The sequence below is a fragment of the Lycium barbarum genome, chromosome 11 (assembly GCF_019175385.1).
Source record: "Lycium barbarum isolate Lr01 chromosome 11, ASM1917538v2, whole genome shotgun sequence".
Taxonomy (NCBI): domain Eukaryota; kingdom Viridiplantae; phylum Streptophyta; class Magnoliopsida; order Solanales; family Solanaceae; genus Lycium; species Lycium barbarum.
In genome coordinates this window covers 29,312,083-29,332,760 of record NC_083347.1, presented here as the reverse complement: position 1 = coordinate 29,332,760, position 20,678 = coordinate 29,312,083, and the positions used below count along the sequence as shown (strand labels likewise).

Here is a 20,678-nt window from a genome sequence, read left to right as displayed (position 1 = left end):
TAATTCAAAGTAGAACTGACTCGCAGACTACAAAAGTTTGTTAAATTCCATAAGGTATACCACTGCCAACACTTGATCGTTAGTATTTTTTGATTAGATAATAAAAAGGGGGAACATGATAAATAATTAATTGATTAAGAAGATGAAATTCTAGTAAAACAAAAAAAAAGGGGATTATTAATCAAGTAAAAAGGATTTTTTTCTTGAAAAAAAAGGTGTTTACAAAATTACTTAAATAAAAGAATATATTATAAATTAAAGGACTACTACTACCAAAAAAAATATATACATTAAAGGACAAAGTCGTTTAATAATAATTTTTTTATTAAGAATAATTAAGTTAAATGAATTGTTATAAAGGGGAAAAAAAAAGAGGTTAGAATAATATCATAAACCACTAAGGAAGTAAGTGTTACAAAGCCAAACTTGAAGGTGGTTTATGTAATTATCTCTTTAGTTTTTTTTGGCTATAGTGACTTTGTGAGACTAGTCTAACTTATGTGACTTTATTGATACAAAATAAACATTAGTGACTTTGATAGATAATTTGCTATAGTTGAGTGACCATATAAGTCATTCACTCCAGAAATTTTCCTATATAGTTTCTGAGAAAAGATTTATAGTCTCAGCTTTGACTGTTTCTGTAGCCAACTGATAACTTTCGAGGAAAATCTACTTGAATTGAGTTTGTGCATCAATGAATACTAATTTATTATATTAAGATAATAAATTGTCGAGTTCTTGGCGTTTTGCACCGTCAATGTATAAACCTTTTTTTAGTTTGCACTATATCTTTTATTTCTTTTATGATTTACACCTTAACCTATTAATTTCTTGGCAAATTCATAAAAAAGACCATTCTATGAGAGATAAAATAGGAAATATGTAATTTAAGAGAGAGTGGAGTTTGGCAGGTTAAGAATGGGTTGGAATAACGCTGGGGTTGTGAAAGTTATTCTGCTCTTGATCATGTTATGAAAATCTCCATGTGTTTGTTGTCTATCTCACTTTCCGAAATAAAAATGAATATTTACTGATCCATTGTGCATAGCTATGCGATTCTTCGTGAACGTCAAAACGCTTGAAAATGATCAATGACATCTTGAAGGAGAAACAATTGTTAAAGAAACGACGAAACAAACAAGATTTCTCGGAGTACATCCTTGGTGAAGTAGCCAACAAAGAATCAATTCTGATATAAAATAAACTTTAATGCAATCTTTACAATATTGTTTGCTACCTTTGAAACAAACTCTACTGCAATTGTCTTAGGTTTTAAGCTTCTCAACCCCAGCGTCATTCCAATCCATTCTGATCCTGCCTAACTCCACTCTCTCTTAAATTACATATTTCCTATTTTATCCCTCATAGAATGAATGGTTTTATGGGTTTGACAAGAAATGAATAGACTAGGGGGTAAATCATAAAAAAATAAAAATAAAGAATAGGGTGCAAATTAAAAAAAAAAAAAAAAAATAATGTATACATTAAAGGGGTAAAACGCCAAGAACTCTAAATTGTCTCATATAGCATCGCGTAATTAATTGTTCATGATAAATCTTATGTGACAAATATATATCCTACAGAACTTGCTATATCCGTTAGATGTGGATAAGTGTTTTCTTCTTTCAACAACGTGCTCTACATTTAATTTATTTCTATTTCTACTATTAATAAGTGAAGGCTCCTTGAACGACGAAGGGTAAATCAGTAATTACAAGCTTCAAAGAGATACACCTGTCCGTCCATCTTCAAATGCAACAAAGGTGTCCCGATGACTCTCTCTTTTACTTCCTTCTTCTCCATTATTCCCTTGCTCTTTGATTTTCTTTCTTCTCCTTCTTCCTCTGTTGATTATTGGTCTCTTCTGTTTCGCTGTATTATTGTTTTTTTGATGTTACTTCTTTGCATCCGGGAAGCGTTGCATGAGGTAATTTCTGTTAATTTTGATTTTGAGATTTTAACTTTAGTTATTATTATTTTTCTAATATCAATGTTAAAATTCATGTAGTTATTATTTTTCTTCAGATTTTCAGAGACTAGTCCCCTTCGATTTCCTCCGCAGCTAGCTTTTACAATTTCAAGATGCTTTCTCTTAATATTTGCCCAAATTTCTTCCAGTTCTCTTCATCTTCATTTTTTTTTCTTTCTAAATCTCTGTGTTAATTTGAGTTATGTTGTATCAGTTTGTTGACATTGGAAAGTTTAATGGGTATATATTTGTTTTCTTCTTCTTCTAATTATTTTTTACTCAATTAAGGAGTCAAATTCTTCATGTAAGTTGGGTGTATGGGTGAATTTATACACCTTTACACTTGCACAGGTAAAAAGTATATTATCTACAAAACAAAAATAGTCTTTCATATTCATCAAAAATAGAAGAGTTAAATTCTTCCAGTAAATTGGGTGCATGTGAATTTGTATACCTAAAGAATCACACCAGTGAGTTTTTTTCACTTATAGCATCTTCTAAAAGTTGAATCTTCATATGAATCCCTTTGGATTCTAGCACTTCTCTTTTCTATGTTTTTTCTTTACCCTTTTCTATATTTGAAGGTGTACCTGGCGTATTAAATTTCTCATAGGATCTTTAGCGAGTTAACTGTAATTGGTAGTTTTTTTTTTGGAGAAATGATGATACAATTTTCATTTTCAGTGATTCTAGCTAAATCCCTTTTGATTCTTGTACTTATTTTGATCTTGTTTTCTTGAATCCTGTTGGACCATTTCAGTTTTTGAAGTTTTAGGTTACTCTGGGTACATGGGTAATTTGTATACTTCCACACTTAAACCGGTAAAAAGATTACTCATAGCATCTGAAAGAAGTTGAATCTTTTTATGCTCACCAAAAAGGATTTTGATAAGGAGTAAATGTTCATTGGTGCATGGGTAAATTTGTGTACTTCCAGATTTGCACCAGTAAAAAGATTCCTCATAGCATCTGAAAGAAGTATTGAAAAGCACTTGTACATTTTACTTCTTTAAGCATAGTTCCAGGTTTGCACATAAAATAACTTCGATTTTGTTTTTGCCGTATATAAAATGGATACCTGATTTCTTATCCATTCTTCTTGCTCTTTGTTGTTCTGTGCTTCCTATGCATATTGTTTTTTAGTTTATCACTCTATAATGGTTTTAAAAAGCTTATATCAATATTATATAGACTTCGATTTTCCCTTTATATGAGTTGAAAATAGTACTTGGCAATTGTCACCTGAATGTCTGATAGAAATCTCCCTCTTTGGAATCGAAAGTAAAAAAAAAAAAAAAAAAAAAAAAAAAAAAGGCATACCTTCAAAGTGTTTTCTAGAACTTAATACAAACATATGATTATCACCACTTAACAAGTAGGGAAGAAGAAACTCAATTTATACATTTCTTTTAAACCCTTACTATTGCCTTACTATATTTTCAGGCAAAACAATCTGAGAGCCCCTAAAGATGGATAACTTTGGATGAAATGAATACGTTAAATTAGTAATGGCACAATTTAGTTAGTTAGCTTTTAGCATCTAAGTGCTATGTTTTCACATTTATTTCAATCGTTTACCTTGATAAATTAATTTCCATTTGCATCCTGGAGAGTTTACGTTCTTCCTCTATCTATCTGTTGGATAGTAACTGTGATCTTAACAATTTGAACGAGCATATAATATAGTGGCTGACTGTCCTTTTTCCTTACAATTCTGTAGGTTCTACCTGGAAGCGCTGTTCACTTTGTTACTGGATTTTTGAAGTCAATGGATGGCTTAAAATTGTGATTACCAAGAATAAGTAAGGTTATACTTCTCTACTGATTTAGCAAATACTTTGGCTTGATTCATTGATGGTTTAAAGTTTTCCTTTACTTCAAATTTCAAAATGGAACGCGTAAGTCTCTAAGAGTGATGGTTGTTCTGATAGTTAGATTCTTAAGACTATAAAAATTAAAAGATAAAAGTCTGTTTGTCAAATTAGGCATTGTGGCACGATTTTAAAACGAAGCATCTTTAAACTGCTACTGGTATTTTTACTACCAGCAACTATTACCTTATTTGAGTTCTCCAATTTACGAATTGTAGTAGAACATGTAAGCTTTTCTTAAAGAAATGGATGTGAAGAAATTTATCTGAATTATTTGAGCTTGAAGCTGATGAGGAGTCAGAAAGTTTTTACTTCATTTGAAGCTGCTAGGATATTTATTTATAACTTTCTACCCTACAGATTATGTTGGTATTAATCAATTGAAGCCGGTAGTCAAAATGAACTAATTGTTCGAAGTTTCTGACAAGCTAGACCTTCTTAATCTCCTAGCACCATCATCAGCAGAATCAATACTCTTTTCAAAGTTCATGGCAAGATTTTTAGGAATGAGTTATATCTTCTCTAGCCTTGGCATTAGAACTTTCACAAAATGCATGTTGATGGATTTTCATGAAACTCATCCCTGCCAAGTAGGGGTGGGCATGGTATGGTAGATACTGATTACCATACCGAAATCGAATTTTTTAATACCACTGTTTTGGTAGTATAGTGTTTGGTACGATATTTGATATACATTTTAAGAGAGTCTGGTATTTAGTACGGTATTTGGTATTCCTAAAGAAAATACCGAAATACCGAATACCATACCGATGTATATAGTTACATATACAATTCATATATCTTAGTATCATAATGCTAAAAAATATGTAAACTAATATTATTAGAAAACTAAAACTTTGACTACTCTATCTTGATTTAAATGTTTTTTTTTTGTGTAATTGATTTACGAAGGAGATTGTTTGTACTTTCTTTTGAATATTTTTACATGTAAGGTGTTAGTACAATATAATTGAGACGTTTCTTGAGTAGACAAAGTCATAATTCTCTACGATATGAGTATATGTAAGTCAAAGTCGAACCAACTATGGTACCGATTTGCCGTACCGCAAAATACCGAAATCGAACTTAAAAATACCGAACCGTACTGAATTAATTGGGTATGGTAATGGTATAGTTCGTAAACTGAAATTACCGTACCGAAGTTTCAAATACCGTACCATACCATACCATGCTCACCACTACTGCTGAGGTTTACCTCCATTAGGTCTCCCATAAAACCTATATGATATGTTTGCACATGCGAAACAAACTTTTCCCATAAAACCTATTTGATACATTTTAACAGCTAGAGAATACCTTCATCCGGAATTTCGTTCTTGCCTTATTGCAGCTGTTATTTGATAAAAGAAACATTTATCTAACCACAATTACAATGAAATCTAAAGCAGCCATTTTTGAAGAAAAGGAAGACAGTGGTGCCAGTTCATCCTTGCTCTTTGGCACCAAAATTTGGAAAGCCAGCCTTAAGAGGAGCCAACATCTTCTTAACCCAAAGATTTCCCCTGATGTTATATAAATATGAACATTATTATCAAAACCAAGTGCTCTAAGCATAAGGCGAACATCCTCAGGAGTTAGTGGGCATATTTTACATTCCTTCTTTCTTTGAAGCAACATGTTTAATGTAAGTCGTGGGAGCAACCTAAGTATTGATATCTCATGTTGCAGTCCATTCTAGCAGTTATTCTATTCAACTATGTGGAATATTTGTGGTTTTCACATGATAACATTGCGGGAGTATTTTTCAGCATGCTAAATTTGAATCTACTGCTTTTTTGAAAGTTACAGTGAAGGAGAAAAATTGAATCTACTGCTTTTTTGAAAGTTACTGTAGGCCCATTGCTTCAATCCTCTTGCTTCTGCCGTTTGTCTCTACCCTTTACATTTATATTCCTGTTGTAATGCGATAGGCTAAGACTAGCTAGCTACTCTACAGGTGCTGATTAGTAATTTAATGGCATTTAAACTGACTAAGCTATTCATTTTAGAGGGAGGGAGCGAGAGGACTATAATCGTATTTGTACATTCTGTGCAATCCTTTTTTTCACATCAACTATCCAATTATTCTATCTTTGATCGAATTATTAACATGCAAAACTTGCAGAGCTGTATAGAAGCTCATCAATTTTTGGCTATTCTTCATATTTGATATGACTTCGATTCTCGATTTCTTAGCATTTGTAGTGCTGGTATGCTTGTGTTCCGCTCCTTTTGTTCAGCTTCTTGATTTAAAATGTTTGGAAGTATATGAAACTTAGGTTGGTGTGAGTGGATGTTTGTTAAATGATCAGCAAAGCCACTGGCACTATATATAGAACTGGTTAAGTAAAGAATCAAAGATATTAAACATAGAGTTTTAAGGCTGGAAGAAACGAGTACTCTTTTGGCAAAAGTCGGATCAATTATCTCTCGAATTTGCTGTCTTTAATCAAAGCCACGTCCTGAGGAACTTTGGTTGTTAGAATTGTATCTAACAATGGAAATGTTGTCAGTATATCCCTTCCAGGTAATGTAGTGATTTATGGCATTACTTGACAATTAATCAAACAAAAAGAGGATTCACATAGGTTCAGGAAAGATTTTTTTTGTATGAGTTCATGGTAATGTAAGTCCATGCGGCCTAAATGATTGGTTTTGACTGGTAGAAGCCGTTATGCGAAGAGATACGATACCACTTCCTAAAACTGAACTCTACAACCGTTGTCTAATGTTACGGATTGTGAGAAGTTTGGATTTTTCTTATCTTGGATTAAAGTTGAGGAGATAATTTCCTTCATCTTTCTGTGAATTGATTGGATTGCACCGAACTAGAGCTATCCCGTTGATCTTTCTATATTTTATGGATTCGTGTGTTCCTATAACTCATGTTTTGAAGGTTGTTTCTTTTGGACTTTGCAGGTATGCCTTTGCTACTTGATTCGTCGAACACTTAACTCTGTTGGTAAGCTCATTTACTGTCTAATTGTGTTTATATCATAGAAATTCTGAGATATGAAGCTCAGCAGGCAGATGACCAGCCATAGTATTGGTTAACATGATAGACTAACAGTCAAGTGTATTCATTAAATTCATAGGATATAATGGATTTCGATCATATGTATGTAAATTGTTGTGTGATTATTTTAGCACCTCAACCATTTATTTTTGAAGAGTCTGCAAATATTTCTTAAATCTAAAGCACTAAGGAGTACATGCTATCCAGTTAAACACACAAACTTTGAGTAAGCTTTATTTTGGACAAAAAGATGCAGTGGAAATAAATGAAAGTTGACTTCATCCTAGAATGATCGTACTCAAACTTTTCCATCATATAACTGTTGTTGATAGTAGTTGTAAGAGTCTTTTCCTCCTTTTACCATAAGGTAGCTGTTACCTGATTAAATCTTCTTTCTCTCTGCCTCATTCTTCTTCTTTCTCTCCGCCTCATTCTTCTTCTTTCTCTCCGCCTCATTCTTTCTCCATACTTCCCTAATCCTTTTTGCTCTTTCATTGTAGGATAGATATTAGAGCTACCATTCTTTAAGCTCGCTGGTATAGAGAAGAAGAGTTGTTTAATTGGAGTCTTGAGAGGAAACGGAACTAGAAAGCTCGACGAAAGGGATAAGCTGTATGAATTTTCAGAATATCCTTATCCACGAAGGGAAAGAACTAAAAGAACACTATCATACACAGGTTAGGTTTTCAATAAGCATTAGCGCTATTTTTACAGCTTGCATAAGCCAATTTGTTTTGTTTTACAATTGAAAGCCGGCTACCACAAATAGCAAGCTGGCAATTTAAGTCCCAGGGGATGGAAAAACTTCGCCCTTAAAGCTGATAGATGCATTAGTAATGAGTAGAAAGACATTGCACAACTCTTTGCTCCTTAACTTGCTACTTGAGGAAACCTCATTCAATTGATTCTACAGCTTTGAAGATGTATTGGGAGTTTATGAACAAGGAGCTCCAGGTTTTCTTAAGCATCCAATGCAACACGTTGTGAGAGGTAATTATTCCTTTGCATTGCGTTTTCCTAAAATTGTACGTTGTAGAAACAGAGAAGCAAGCTTGGATGTCAAATGAAGAATTTGGAAGACAGATGCTAGCTGGATTAAATTCCATGTGCATGCTGAGCTCATCTTTATTTAAAGCATTAACAAATTTGAAATTTGGTTCGACATATGGGTGGAGAGGTCCAAAGTGTTCACTTTGACAAAGTTTAAAATCTGTTGATTTTGATATCAAGAAAGAGAATTAGTTTAGTTTTTCCCTTGCAGATTACTGTAATTGGGCCCATGCTGGCACGAGCTGCTTTTAGAACGTGATTTACTTTTTGCCGCTAAACTAAGCAGAAATATTTCAGTGAAAGGGCTTCTTAAATCTTTACAGATTCTATTTGCAAGGTAAAAAGTTGATGTGTTGCTGCTACATGTTAATAGAAGGGTCTTGTAACCGAAAAATTACTTTTTGAGCTAATTTAAATTTTCTGCTCTGACATCAAGGTTTATAGAGTGGGGATGGAACATGGTCTTTTAATTAAAGCATTCTATTTTATGAGATCTTTATAGTAACTATGAGATTATTCGTGTCTGTGCATTTAAATCAACTGATTTTTCATTTGTCTTTTTATTTCATTTTTACTTGATTCGTATATTCTTTAATGAAGTTCTTTAATTTCATTTTCATTTGGTGCCTATTCTTTGGATTGTTGCTGACATATTTTGTCCTTTGATGGTTTCCTTTCTGCCCTGTTATTTTAGTAGCTTCTGCTGCAAGAGAAAAGAAAGCTGGATGAGGGATTGAAAAAATTGAGCGAACTTATAATATGCCTTCAGCTAAGAAGCTTCTTGAAATCCTATTAGCTAGCGTTGGTAGTTGTAGAAGAACTGAGGATTGGGCCTAAAGTAATCAAGAAGCTGGAGACTTCATCTTTATGCAAGAAGATGAAGGCGAGTAATTACATTTTGGCTGGACCCAACAACACTGCCCAAAAAATCAAGTATGAATATTGGTTTTCAATTTCCTGCATTCTATGTTTCTGCTCAGTTCTTTTTCTAATCTGAAAAAATAATTGCATAGCTTCGGGTTCATATGGAGCGAAATCCTTCTAACCTGGCAATAGATTTAGTTATTCCCGCACTCAAGGTGAAAAGATCACGGCTGCTTGACCATTATAAGGTACTTTAAGCCCAAAATGTATCCTTTTATTTGTAACAATGATTGTTATGTTTTTCTGTCCACTACTTACTGAATAGTAACTACTTACTAAATTATAATTTTGAAGTCAAAAGAGTTAAGAAACAGATTAGGATGAACTTTTAAAAGCCAGCTTTCTGTATTTTAGAGCTTTTGAGATTGAAAAAGAGAACATTTTCTTTTGAGCATCAGTGATGGTTTAGGTGATAGAAGAAAATTAAAAAAAATTACTTCTTCTATAACTGAGTGCTCTTTTGTGGAAGAAGGTGAACACTCTACTTTAATTTAGTCCGTTACTTCATCTACAGTTTGGTAGCAGACACAAGATGGGAAAGAAAACCAATTCAACTCTTTGTCTGGGGCTGAGTTTCATAAGCATATAATTCCTCGGTAATCATCTATTACTTCACTCTTGAAAATACCTCACAAAACTCAGTTTTGTTTTTTATCTACTGCCAAAAGGTTCTGGTGAACTTCTCTCATTTATATTGCATATATTATCCAGCAGATAAGCAGAAATATGAACAATCTTCCATATTGTCTTTTCTAGAGAAAGAATATCTTGTCACTTATATTTATACATCGAATAAAAACTCTCTCACTATTCATAGAAGCATGGTTACACTGGCAATGTATAGCAATATTTACAATTAATTTATGTGTCCACTGAACTTGGACTGACATTTTCTGTTACTGTTCTATAAACTAAGCTATTGAGTATAATGTTTCATGGTCTAGCAACTGTTGTATTAGGACTTGGTTGATGCAGGTATGCTTGCTGATAAAATATATTGAATGCTTTCTTGGATGAGTTTCCAAACCCTCTATCCCTTTCGAAACAGTATATGTATATGAACCTTTCTTTTTCTCCTATTCAAAGAGTACATCATCTCTGGTCCATTTATCTTACAAGGGGATTGCAGGCCAATCCATGAAACAGAGATTTATAGATTGAGTTGTGATTACGACAGTGAAATTAAAATATGGTCCTTTCTTATCCATGTTAAGATAGTGCCAGTAATATTTACTACATTTTAGAGCGGAAATGACACCTTTCTGGAACCAAAAATAAAAGAACAGGAAAAGGAAATGACACCTACAGATTTGACTTTTGGTTGACAGGTAGCTCTTCTTTTGAGAAGACATAGAGCACATGTGGATGTTGCGGGCAAGAAATGATGCGCTGTACTTGAACAAGCTTCAGATGAGGTGTGCTCAAATTTGTGAAGTCAGCTGCTCCTGATGCTGCTTTAGTTCCTTGGTAATTCTTTTGGTAGACTAATAGGCTAGTTAGTGTTAGACTTAACTTTGAGACGAATGCTATGATCTTCCTTTGTGGAAAAGAGTCAAGTAGCTCTTCAGCTTCCAAATTTAGCTTGAAGTTTGGATTCAAAATTTGACCAAGCAATTTGATCTCCTAACGCATTTGCTTTAGACATTCGTTGATGGTATATTGACAAAGATGTTCCATACTTCCTTTATAGCCCATATGTCGTTCATCATTACTTTTGCAGAAACAAAGTTCTAAGTTAAGTTTGTTTCTCTCATCTTTATATTCTACAATAATTAAACGACACATATAAACAATAATTGCTGGCCTACGCCCGTGCCTTGCGCGGGCACACACCTTCTAGTACTATAAATAATTGTGAGCTCCATCATTGTTTCGTCGTCCAAGGGTATTTTGGGTAATACAAATTTCTGTTTAATTTGACGGGTTTCGTCGTCCAAGGGTATTTCGGGTAATACAAATTTCTGTTTAATTTGATGGTTCCACCTGTTATTTGTGGAGATACCCCGGTCGCACCTGAATTTTGTAAGCAAATTATTAATTATCTCTTATTTTCATTTTTTTTTTTTTTGCTCGCTCTACTTCTTCTTCTCCTTTCTCCGCTTGCTTTTCTTTCCTCTTTCTCTTGTGAGTTCTTATTATGCTCTCTTACACATTTTTTGTTCACATTTTCTTTTAATTTTTTGGTTTCTTTCTATTTTTTTGTTCCTTTTACTTAATGTTGGTTCTTCTTCCTCTTACGCCCAGCTTTCGTTTTGAATGGGAATACTTTTATATATGTACTGGCTTCTGAGCATGGTGAATGTAAGTGTAGTGCGGTTGTGCATGTTGTTTCCGTACTTTTATTCCCAGTTTGGTGCGAGTTCTCTGTTTCCGGAGTTGTTTTATGTAATCTTTCTTTGTTATTGCATTTTCTTTATTTGTAATCTTGCGCATATACGTTAGTTCCATATTCTTTTTGAATAATGTATTTCTAGATTTTTACATGCATGTTAGTAATTTTCTGATTTATCATCTTTTTGATTAATTTTGTTTGGTTACAAATTATCAATTTAAAGTGGATTACATCCCCAAGGTGCTTGATGATATGTCTGTAAGAGGTGAACCTGAACTTTTATATTCTGTTAGTTTTTTTGTTAGTAAACTCTGTTAGTTTATCTTTTAACTCGTGATTATGTACTGTTTTTGCAATGAAATGAAAGTTACATTGCATATGGATTAGCTACTTGCATCATTATTAACCCGTGAAGTAATCCTTGTTGGACAGGAGAATCCAAGAAGATATGCATGTTCAGTATTATTCTGGAACAAGAAACTAGAAGGCTGTCAACACAGGTAACTTTTCCCATAGTTGCAGAAAATTATATTTGATTTAGTTACTTGCATTAATGTTCCGTGTCCGTGTTCATACTTAATTTATAATGATTTTAATACAGTTTGATAGCTATTAAAAAAAATGTAAAATTTGGTTTAATAAAAAAGTTGTTTACAAATGCTCATATATAGTTGAAGAAAACAGTTGCTCTTTTCATCCCATAATTTGTCCCTAAAAATTGTCAAAGTTTATAAATCAAATTTTGTGGTGTATAATAGGTGGACGGCTACACTTCACGACTTGAAAGAAGGTTAATATCTAAGTGGTAGATTAAATATTGAGATTCTTCTGGACGGTAGATAGTTATGGTTCTGACTTCTGTGTATCAAAATTTACATTTAATTGAATTCAAGGAGAGTTATTGCTAATACAAGGGCGGGTAACTTATTGTATGAGCGGTGTTTTCAGAACCTAAAGATACAATTCTTTTGTGAACACAACATGACTATAACAAAGCATCAAGTTAAATTATTCAGCCAATTACGAAGTCAGGACCTGAAGAAGATGGTGGCTTGTTGAAGCTGTAATTCAACAGCCCAGGCGTGCACTTATAAGGCATTTATAACTAAAAACACGGTGCAACATTTATATCTGGCCTTGTTATTTGAAAATTTAAGGTATATTTTACCAACCTGTGTGATGCAAACACTTATTTTCATGAGCTCAAGGTCTGTACTTTTATGGAATTTAATTATAACTAAAAACAAGAGCAACACTTTTATGGCCTGTATGAGCTTTATTCAGCAAATAGAACGAACTTAAGAATAAGTCAAGCTCTCTGAGGAATACCCTTGCATCAACATAAGCACCTGTGCATTGAGTGTCTTAGAATTTTTTTCTTCTAATGTTGTTACTTTTCCCCCCTATATTGCATGTCAAACAGAGTTGATCAACTTGATTTCTCTTTTGGGCTTTTGATTATTAATCATTTTTTGTTTATCACAATTTTGTTTTTAATGTTTTGGTCTCATTTAGATCAGGTTATGCCCTTAATCTAATGATAATTTTATTTTCCCCCTCTTTTGTTGTAGTTGAAGTTGGTTTTCTTGAGATGGTTTATTCATTTTTATTTTTATTTTTTTGGGTAGATACGGAGGAATTTTAAATTGAGAAGGCTAATGCATTGGTCTAATCCCATATGGTGTTCACAACAATGGAAGCCTGATGCAAAACACATTCCAAATCAATAAGAAAACTGAATATGGCAGAACTATCAATTTGCCTACTTTCTTTGCAATGCTTTCTTAAATTAGTTCTTACTTCTCAATGCGGGTGTATAATTTGGACACGGCTGTGATAAGAATGGTACTCTAGTGTTTTCAAAGGTAAGTGGATCCAGCAGTGGAGATAAACGTATTAATATGAAAGTTGAGACAGATGACTGTTTGTAGTAAAAAAAAAAAATTGACGATAAAGACTACACCTATTAGGCCTATTTATTATAGTGGGAGTCTTTGATTGACGAGTTTAGCAACCATCATATTTAACCCCTGGGGTTCAGATTTAAGGATTATGCAGCTAGAGTAGTGAATTGGTCACCCAGTTCACCTACCTATGCTCTGTAGAAAAGAACAAGCAATAATTCAGGTGGAAGGTTTTAAAACTCGAAATACATTGCCAGCTCTTTAAACTTGGCAGTAAAAGAATTTCATTTAAACATTCGAATTAAGGTTCATTCCGATGAGTATCTGAACACATAATAAAGTGTTTCTATCAGACTCTTCTTCCTTGAATTTTGAAAAAACTTTACGTGTGTTTTCAAACGCCCAGCCTGTTCTAATTGAGGCTGATGTGTATTATTAAATAAGGTAACATATCTTATATGATTTAATTATTATGTAATAGGCACTTAAGAACATGCTTTTTCAAAGATTTGAGTAGAAAATGTCAATTTATCATATGTTAAGGTGCTTGATTGAAATAAATTATAATTCAAGTGTATAAATAAAATTTACTTTGAAAATTTTAGGGTTATCAATGTATTCTGTCATTTTAAAATGTGTTCTGCTTTTCTTTTGGACTTCGCAAGCTCCCTAATTAAGCAGGTTCCTTTGTGTGTCCAACACCTGTCACTGTTGACCAACCAGAAAGCTTCGTCATGATAGCAGTGATGGCCTTGTATACTTGCACTAGTGAAATAGGCAGCGCTTTGCGCGGTTATAAACTCCATTAGTAAAATTATACTAATTGACACTGTTGTAAATATATTCAAGATAGAATAGATTAAAATTTTCAGTGTCTTCATATGATAATTAATTTTATATGTTTAATTAAATTATACTTACAAATATTTATGTTAGAAGTATAACTTATATGAACTTTATTTCTTATTAGAATAGCTATAAAATGATAAAACAGAAAAAGAATGTGCACATATGCCAGCATAATTTTAATACGAAAATATAGATCTCTTAGTGTACTTATTACTTCTTCTGCCCCAATTTATGTGGTACAACTGAAATTTCGAGATTCAAACTTCTAAACTATGACTGGAAATTCAATCATAGAAGCTTTAAATTTTTTGCAATAAAATTTATATATTTAAAAACTACATAAAAAGTAATATAAAATTAACAACTTAAACAATTTAAAAGACATATAAAGAATGAAGCTTAAGTGGCGGAAGCCGTTAACTAATTGTGAGCTTGCTTGCAACTTCGTGGATATTATTATGGTAAGAAACCGAGAGAATGACCAACCGTTATAGAGTAAGATGAAAAGGTATACTTAAGAGGTGTAATTAACAGAATTAATAGAGTGACTTTTAGATTTTTGAATATATAGCAAATTAATTTAAAATGAGTGGAAAATCTTAAAAAAAAGGAGAAAACAAATAAATGGCCTTCTAGCCCATGAAGATGTGTGACATCACCTTGTATATGTCATATTTATTTCAAATATGCACCATCTTCTTGGACACTTTTTTATTTGTATAAATCTCTTCAATGTTTCACTTTACTGAAAGAATACTTGTTTTCTCAAATTTCTCTTTCTCAGTTCTTTAAACAGAAATACACATGCTAATTAAGTTACTTACGTACTTTCAAAAGTTTGAATGCTTTGGATCTTTCACCCTCAAACACCTAATATCAGATTTTGCTACTCTTATAGCAAATTAATTTAAAATGAGGGGAAAATCCTAAAAAGGAGAGAAAAAAAAATGAATGGTCTTCTAGCCCTTGGAGAAGAATCACTTATTTTCTCAAATTTCTCTTTCTCAGTTCTTCAAACAGATATACACATGCTAATTAAGTTACTTACATACTTTCAAAAGTTTGAATCCTTTGGATCTTTCACCCTCAAACACCTACTATCAAACTTTGCTATTTTTATAGCAAATTAATTTAAAATGAGGGGAAACTTCTAAAAAGGAGAAAAAAATTGAATGGTCTTCTAGTCCTTGGAGAAGTGTCACATCACCTTGTAAATGTCATAGTTATTTCAAATATGCACCATCTTCTTGGACACTTTTTTATTTGTCTAAATCTCTTCAGAGTTTCACTTTACCGGAAGAATCACTTATTTTCTTAAATTTCTCTTCCTCACTTCTTCAAACAAAAATACACATGCTAAGTTAGTTACATACTTTCAAAAGTTTGAATCCTTTGGATCTTTCACTCTCAAAAACCTAATATTATATTTTGCTGCTACTTTTATTTGACCCAAATATTAAAGGGAAAAGAAAACATAAAAATATGTTGTAATAGTTTAAGAGACCATACCTTGATGGATATTGTGTTTTGTTGGCTTGATATTGAGAGCGATTTATTTGGCATCAAACCTCAATATGATAAAACGTCATCAACGATATTAATTTGTTTTGAATCTATTTAAATAGAAAAACATCACGTCTATTAGATAATGATACTGCTCCAGTACAAATAAAAAACAATGAAAGAAGAATACTACAAGAAATTGAAAGATTTATAAATATACCGAATTCATCAAAAGTAGAGCAATGTGTTGTTATAGAAAAATTACCAAATTAATCACTTGAATGAAGTTTGTAACCAGAAGAAAAGAATTGATAGGAAAAGATCATTATTATTGCAATAGAAATTAACTTGCCTCTAAAAAGTACTCCATTCCTTTGGGTGACCAGTTTCATAGTCGAGATATCAATAAAAGAGGAGATACACATTTTCTCGTTATGGCAACGTTGGATAAGAACCAATCTTTACTATTGAGTATGAAATTGTGGAAAAACACAAATGATATATGGATATATTATTTGACGTTAAAACTTCAGAGAATTTTTTTTAAAATTATATACATTTAATAGGGACATTAAATAGGAAAGGGGAAAAGTTGGATTCGTATTAGACTATGGTAAGGTTATAGAGGAAGATGAAAACATATAAGTATATAAGAGGTGTAATTAAGAGAATTAAAAGATGACTTTTTAATTTCAAATATATAGCAAATAAATTTTAAAATGAGGGGAAACTCCAAAAAAAGGAGAAAAAAGATAAATGATTTTCTAGACCACAGAGAAATGCCACATCACCTTATCTATTCCTAGCTTTATATTATAAATAGATATAGATATAGATAATTCATTGTACCAATTCTTTTAAGCAATTACTTTCCAAAGTTCCACTCAAACTATTTGGGTCCCACTTAGCTTGATTCATTCTGAATGATTCACAAGAATATGATGCGGTGTTGCACTGAAAAAAAAAAACTATTTTCTCATCGGAAAATGTTCAGTGGTTATTTCTCACCGGATGTCAGTGAGAAAAACCTAAATAACAATATTTTTTTCCACGGAAAAATTAGAAAGTTTCCAGCATTTCAATGAGACCTGTTTCCTTATGCGTTTACAGTGAGCTGGTTCAGTGGGAATAAAGTGTGAAAATCACGTTTTATAGCATAAATTTTTTACTAAATATCGGTGGGAAAAAACTCTATTTCTAATAGTGCTGGGAGTTGGGACCTATTAAAAATTTTCATGGTTTAAAAAATTAAAATCTTGCATGGTGACATTTTTTTTATGTGAAACATGACACTGAGGCAGCAAAGTGGGTGGAGAAAGAGATAATGTCGCTTTTTCTGCCTTTACATCAAGAACCTAATTTTATTAAAAAAAAAAAAAAAACATCAAGAACCTAATGTTTGGTTAGTATTAGTATTCACCTTGTGTGAATCCAAGACAACAAGGCAAACGACAAATTGCATTGCCTAACCCATAGGGGAACAGTCAAGTAAAAGATGAAACGTCCCTCTCCTTTCCACGATATTTTTCTTTTTCTCTCACAATTTAATAAAGCTAAAAGTATAAGAATTAGGTCCAATATATAAAAAAAAAAAACGGTCGTACACAACTAATATTAATCGCGTGAGACACATAATAAAGTTGTTACCATTCTACTATATCACACAACAGTCTTTTGTACATTTTTCACTAATGAGAAGAAGTACAAAAAGTTCTCACGTTTCTCATTATGTAAGCACTGACTTCACTCCAGACATACAGCACAATGAGACCAGATATCATGGTGCATAGAAGCATATTCATTTTCATCACATATTTTAATTCCCTCAAGAAAACAAAGGCAATGAATTACAATGAGACAGGCAGAACCAAAATCACATAAAGTTAGATATATCCAACAAAATTATCATTCTTATGAGACCATTTTCTTCATCTATACTGTTTAACTTCATGATTCAGCAACGTCAGCAGTTAAGTTTGAGACCAACTTTTACGATCAAGCTATCGTGTTCTGTCAACACCGAAAAATTGACTCAAATGAGTTCTTAACAACCTCTTAACCATGTAATTAAGGAAACAATAATTGTTGCTACTAGTTATTCTTATGACAATTACTAGAGATGTTAAGAATTAAATGAGCGATGCAGCGGAACCGATTAGGATGCATCAACACAAGAACAATAATACAAGAAAACAATAAATGTAATGAACACAAGATTTACGTGGAAATCCAAGACGGGAAAAACCACGCAGAGAAATTAACTATAAGGCGAGGAGTACAAAACGATCTCAACAGGGTGTCGAAGCATAACGAGATCAAAGGAAACGAAAGATTACAATTTCTCAATGAAAACTCTCTCTAACCTAAGTGTGGAATATAATCTCGTGTGTAGTCTTGATAGTTGTTATCTTTTTTCTTGATGTTCTTGCCGAAGATCTCCTTTAAATAGGGGTTGAAAATATTCAAAATCCAGTTGAAATGGGACAGGCCAGTCAAATCCCAGTTGGAATGAGACAATTATTGAATCCCAATTGGAATGAGACAATTTCAATAAACCCTTTTGGGACATATTCTAACAAGAGAAAGGGGGTGGCTCCTATTTAAAGATAACACCTACCCGACATAAGCCAATAGATAATAGGCCTTACTATAACCACACAATAAATCTGTTTAATTGCCTTCTTCTCCCAGTTATGATCAAATTAGGATCATACCTCATATCTTGTAACTTGGGTAGAGTATTATCCTCTTCAAGCTATACTCAAATTAACATAAGTCCAAATTTTGGCATTACAAGAAAAAGACAGAACCACAACTATAAAAACATCAGCGTATCCAACATAGATACCATTCTTATCTATCAACATCTTCATCTTCATCATCTGATTAGCTTGTTTCAAAGATGAGCAAATTAGAGCTGGTGTTTGTGCCTGCCCCAGCCGTTGGTCACCTTGTTTCGACATGCAAGTTTGCAGAAAAGTTGTTTGATAGAGATGAAAGGTTATGTATAACAATTCTGATCATAAGGCCACCCCCACCATGGGATGTCAGCATAGATGCCTACATCAAACGAAGCTCCTCTGCTCCGGAGGGCAGACGAATTCGATATATCACGCTTCCTCAAGCCGAACCGCCACCTGCAGAAGAACTAGCCAAGTCCATTGAGAACTATTTCTCTCTATTAATAGCAAATTATCGACCCATCGTCAAGGAAGCAATTATCAGCAACAAGTGGCCTGATTCGAACCCGAAAATTATTGGCCTAGTCATTGATATGTTTTGTAGTGCAATGATTGATGTAGCAAAAGAAATTGACATTCCTTCCTATCTTTTCTTCACTTCTGGTGCAGGTTTTCTTGGTTTCTTGTTATACCTGTCCGTTTGGCATGAAAAAGTTGGGAGAGAATTTAACAGATCTGATGCTCATTTAAAGATAGCATCCTATGCTCATCCAGTACCCTCAAAAGTATTGCCTACTTTTGCATTCAGCAAGGAAGGTTACGACTCATTTCGCGAACATGGTGTCAGGTTCAAGGAAACTAAAGGAATTCTCATCAACACAGTTGCGGAATTCGAAAGCCATGCTGTAAATAGCTTAGTATCTGATCCTGAATTACCTCCAGTTTACACGGTAGGATTTCTTAATGACCTTGAGGGACAAAAAGGTAAGGGAAATTCCAAGACTGAAGATGAAGAAATCATGAAATGGCTAGACAAGCAGCCACCTTCATCTGTTCTTTTTCTGTGCTTTGGAAGCGCGGGTATTTTTGAGCCACCACAGCTAATCGAGATGGCAATTGCACTCGAACGATGTGGGGTTAGATTCTTGTGGTCAATACGCCGTCCTGTGGATGCTGAACCTTCAAAATTTGAGGAGATATTCCCAGAAGGGTTCTTGGAGAGGACAAAAAATAGAGGAATAGTATGTGGATGGGCACCCCAAGTCGATATCTTGGCTCACGGGGCAACTGGAGCATTCGTATCTCATTGTGGGTGGAATTCGATTGTAGAGAGTGTATGGCATGGAGTTCCAATTGTGACATGGCCCCTTTATGCAGAACAACATATCAATGCGTTTCAATTGGTGAATGATCTTGAGATAGCAGTTGAGTTGACATTGGATTACAGGATGCTCGAAAGTGATCATAGTGAAAGTGTGAAGGCACAGGAGATGGAGAAAGCTATAAGATGCATAATGGACAGCGAAAATCCCATGAGGAAGAAAGTCAAATATATGGAAGAGATTTGCAGGAAGGCGCTGATGGAGGGTGGATCTTCTTTCAATTCTATGGGACGATTTGTTGAAACTATTCTTGATTCCTAGCACTGAGAGGAGAAGAATTTTACATTCTGTACTCTTTATGGTGTGCTTGTTTCATTTCAGTATGTCACTGAACCAGATAAGAGCTGTTTCTAAGGTGTGAGTGTAGTTATATTTATTAATTGGTGATTCCTAGGAGCGTCATAACAGTAATTTGCTTTATCTAGTGACTAGTAAGATATATCCTCCATTTCTCTGAAAGTGATTCTTCACTTTCTTATCTTGGGATATATGAAAAACTTCTCTGTAAACTTCATTTGCCAAATTGTACTTATTACACATAAAGTTCTTATTCACTTGCAGTTTTTACTCTAAAAGGATCCTAATTGTGCTTGTTCACATTACTTTGCACCATTATCTATTGTACATACTGTAAAGCTCATGTTAAGATCCTTTAGTTTGGCGGAATATCAATCCTATACATAGCATCAGATAGCCTTTGGCTGCCAGAAGCCTACTCTTCTTCCTTTTCTGGAAATTGTTTTACCTAAATATGGCTACTTCTACGCAACAAAACAATCTCAGCACCTATTTTGCCATCATCTCAAACAGATTCTAATGTTTCTTCTTCTACTACTGAGCATACTTTAGCTATACCTGAACCCTAGTGAGGCATGCCTCGTTAGCTCTTCACCACCTTTGTCTACCTCGATGCTAGCTACTACCTACTCATCCCCTGAAACCACTTAGTAGGTAGCAAACTATTTTCCTCATCCACCCGCTTCTCTCTAGCTATGTAAAATCCAAAGTGGCAAATGGCAGATGAATTTAATGCTTTTCTACAGAATAAAAGTTGGATTCTTTTTCCTTTTGCTCCTAACATGAACTTAGCCCATTGTACATAGGTATACCTGCAATTTACATGGATTTATTTAGCGGTATAAGGCTCTCATCTTGTGGCACAAGATTTTCATCAGTAGCTTGGCCTTCGTTATC

General features: G+C 33.5%; 1 protein-coding gene and 1 long non-coding RNA gene across 25 annotated transcripts; both read left to right on the top strand.

The window, feature by feature from the left end:
* Positions 1-1,617: 1,617 nt before the first annotated feature.
* LOC132616811 (uncharacterized) lies at positions 1,618-13,167 on the top strand. 24 transcript variants are annotated; one of them, XR_009573406.1, is made up of 12 exons: positions 1,775-1,930; positions 3,693-3,774; positions 6,763-6,805; positions 7,365-7,536; positions 7,773-7,849; positions 8,121-8,246; positions 8,607-8,842; positions 8,923-9,021; positions 9,348-9,429; positions 10,162-10,300; positions 11,598-11,665; positions 12,794-13,167. It is a non-coding gene; the product is annotated as an uncharacterized LOC132616811 (long non-coding RNA). The 24 variants fall into 24 exon arrangements; XR_009573403.1 differs by having other exon boundaries at positions 8,604-8,842; XR_009573415.1 differs by lacking the exons at positions 1,775-1,930; positions 8,121-8,246 and adding an exon at positions 1,618-1,766 and having other exon boundaries at positions 6,740-6,805; positions 7,360-7,536; positions 8,604-8,842.
* A 4,891-nt stretch (positions 13,168-18,058) lies between these two features.
* LOC132616709 (UDP-glycosyltransferase 71K1-like) lies at positions 18,059-20,059 on the top strand. Its single transcript, XM_060331300.1, has one exon. The coding sequence runs from the start codon at positions 18,324-18,326 to the stop codon at positions 19,743-19,745; it is 1,422 nt and encodes a 473-aa protein (XP_060187283.1). The 5' UTR covers positions 18,059-18,323; the 3' UTR covers positions 19,746-20,059.
* The last annotated feature ends 619 nt before the right edge of the window (positions 20,060-20,678 follow it).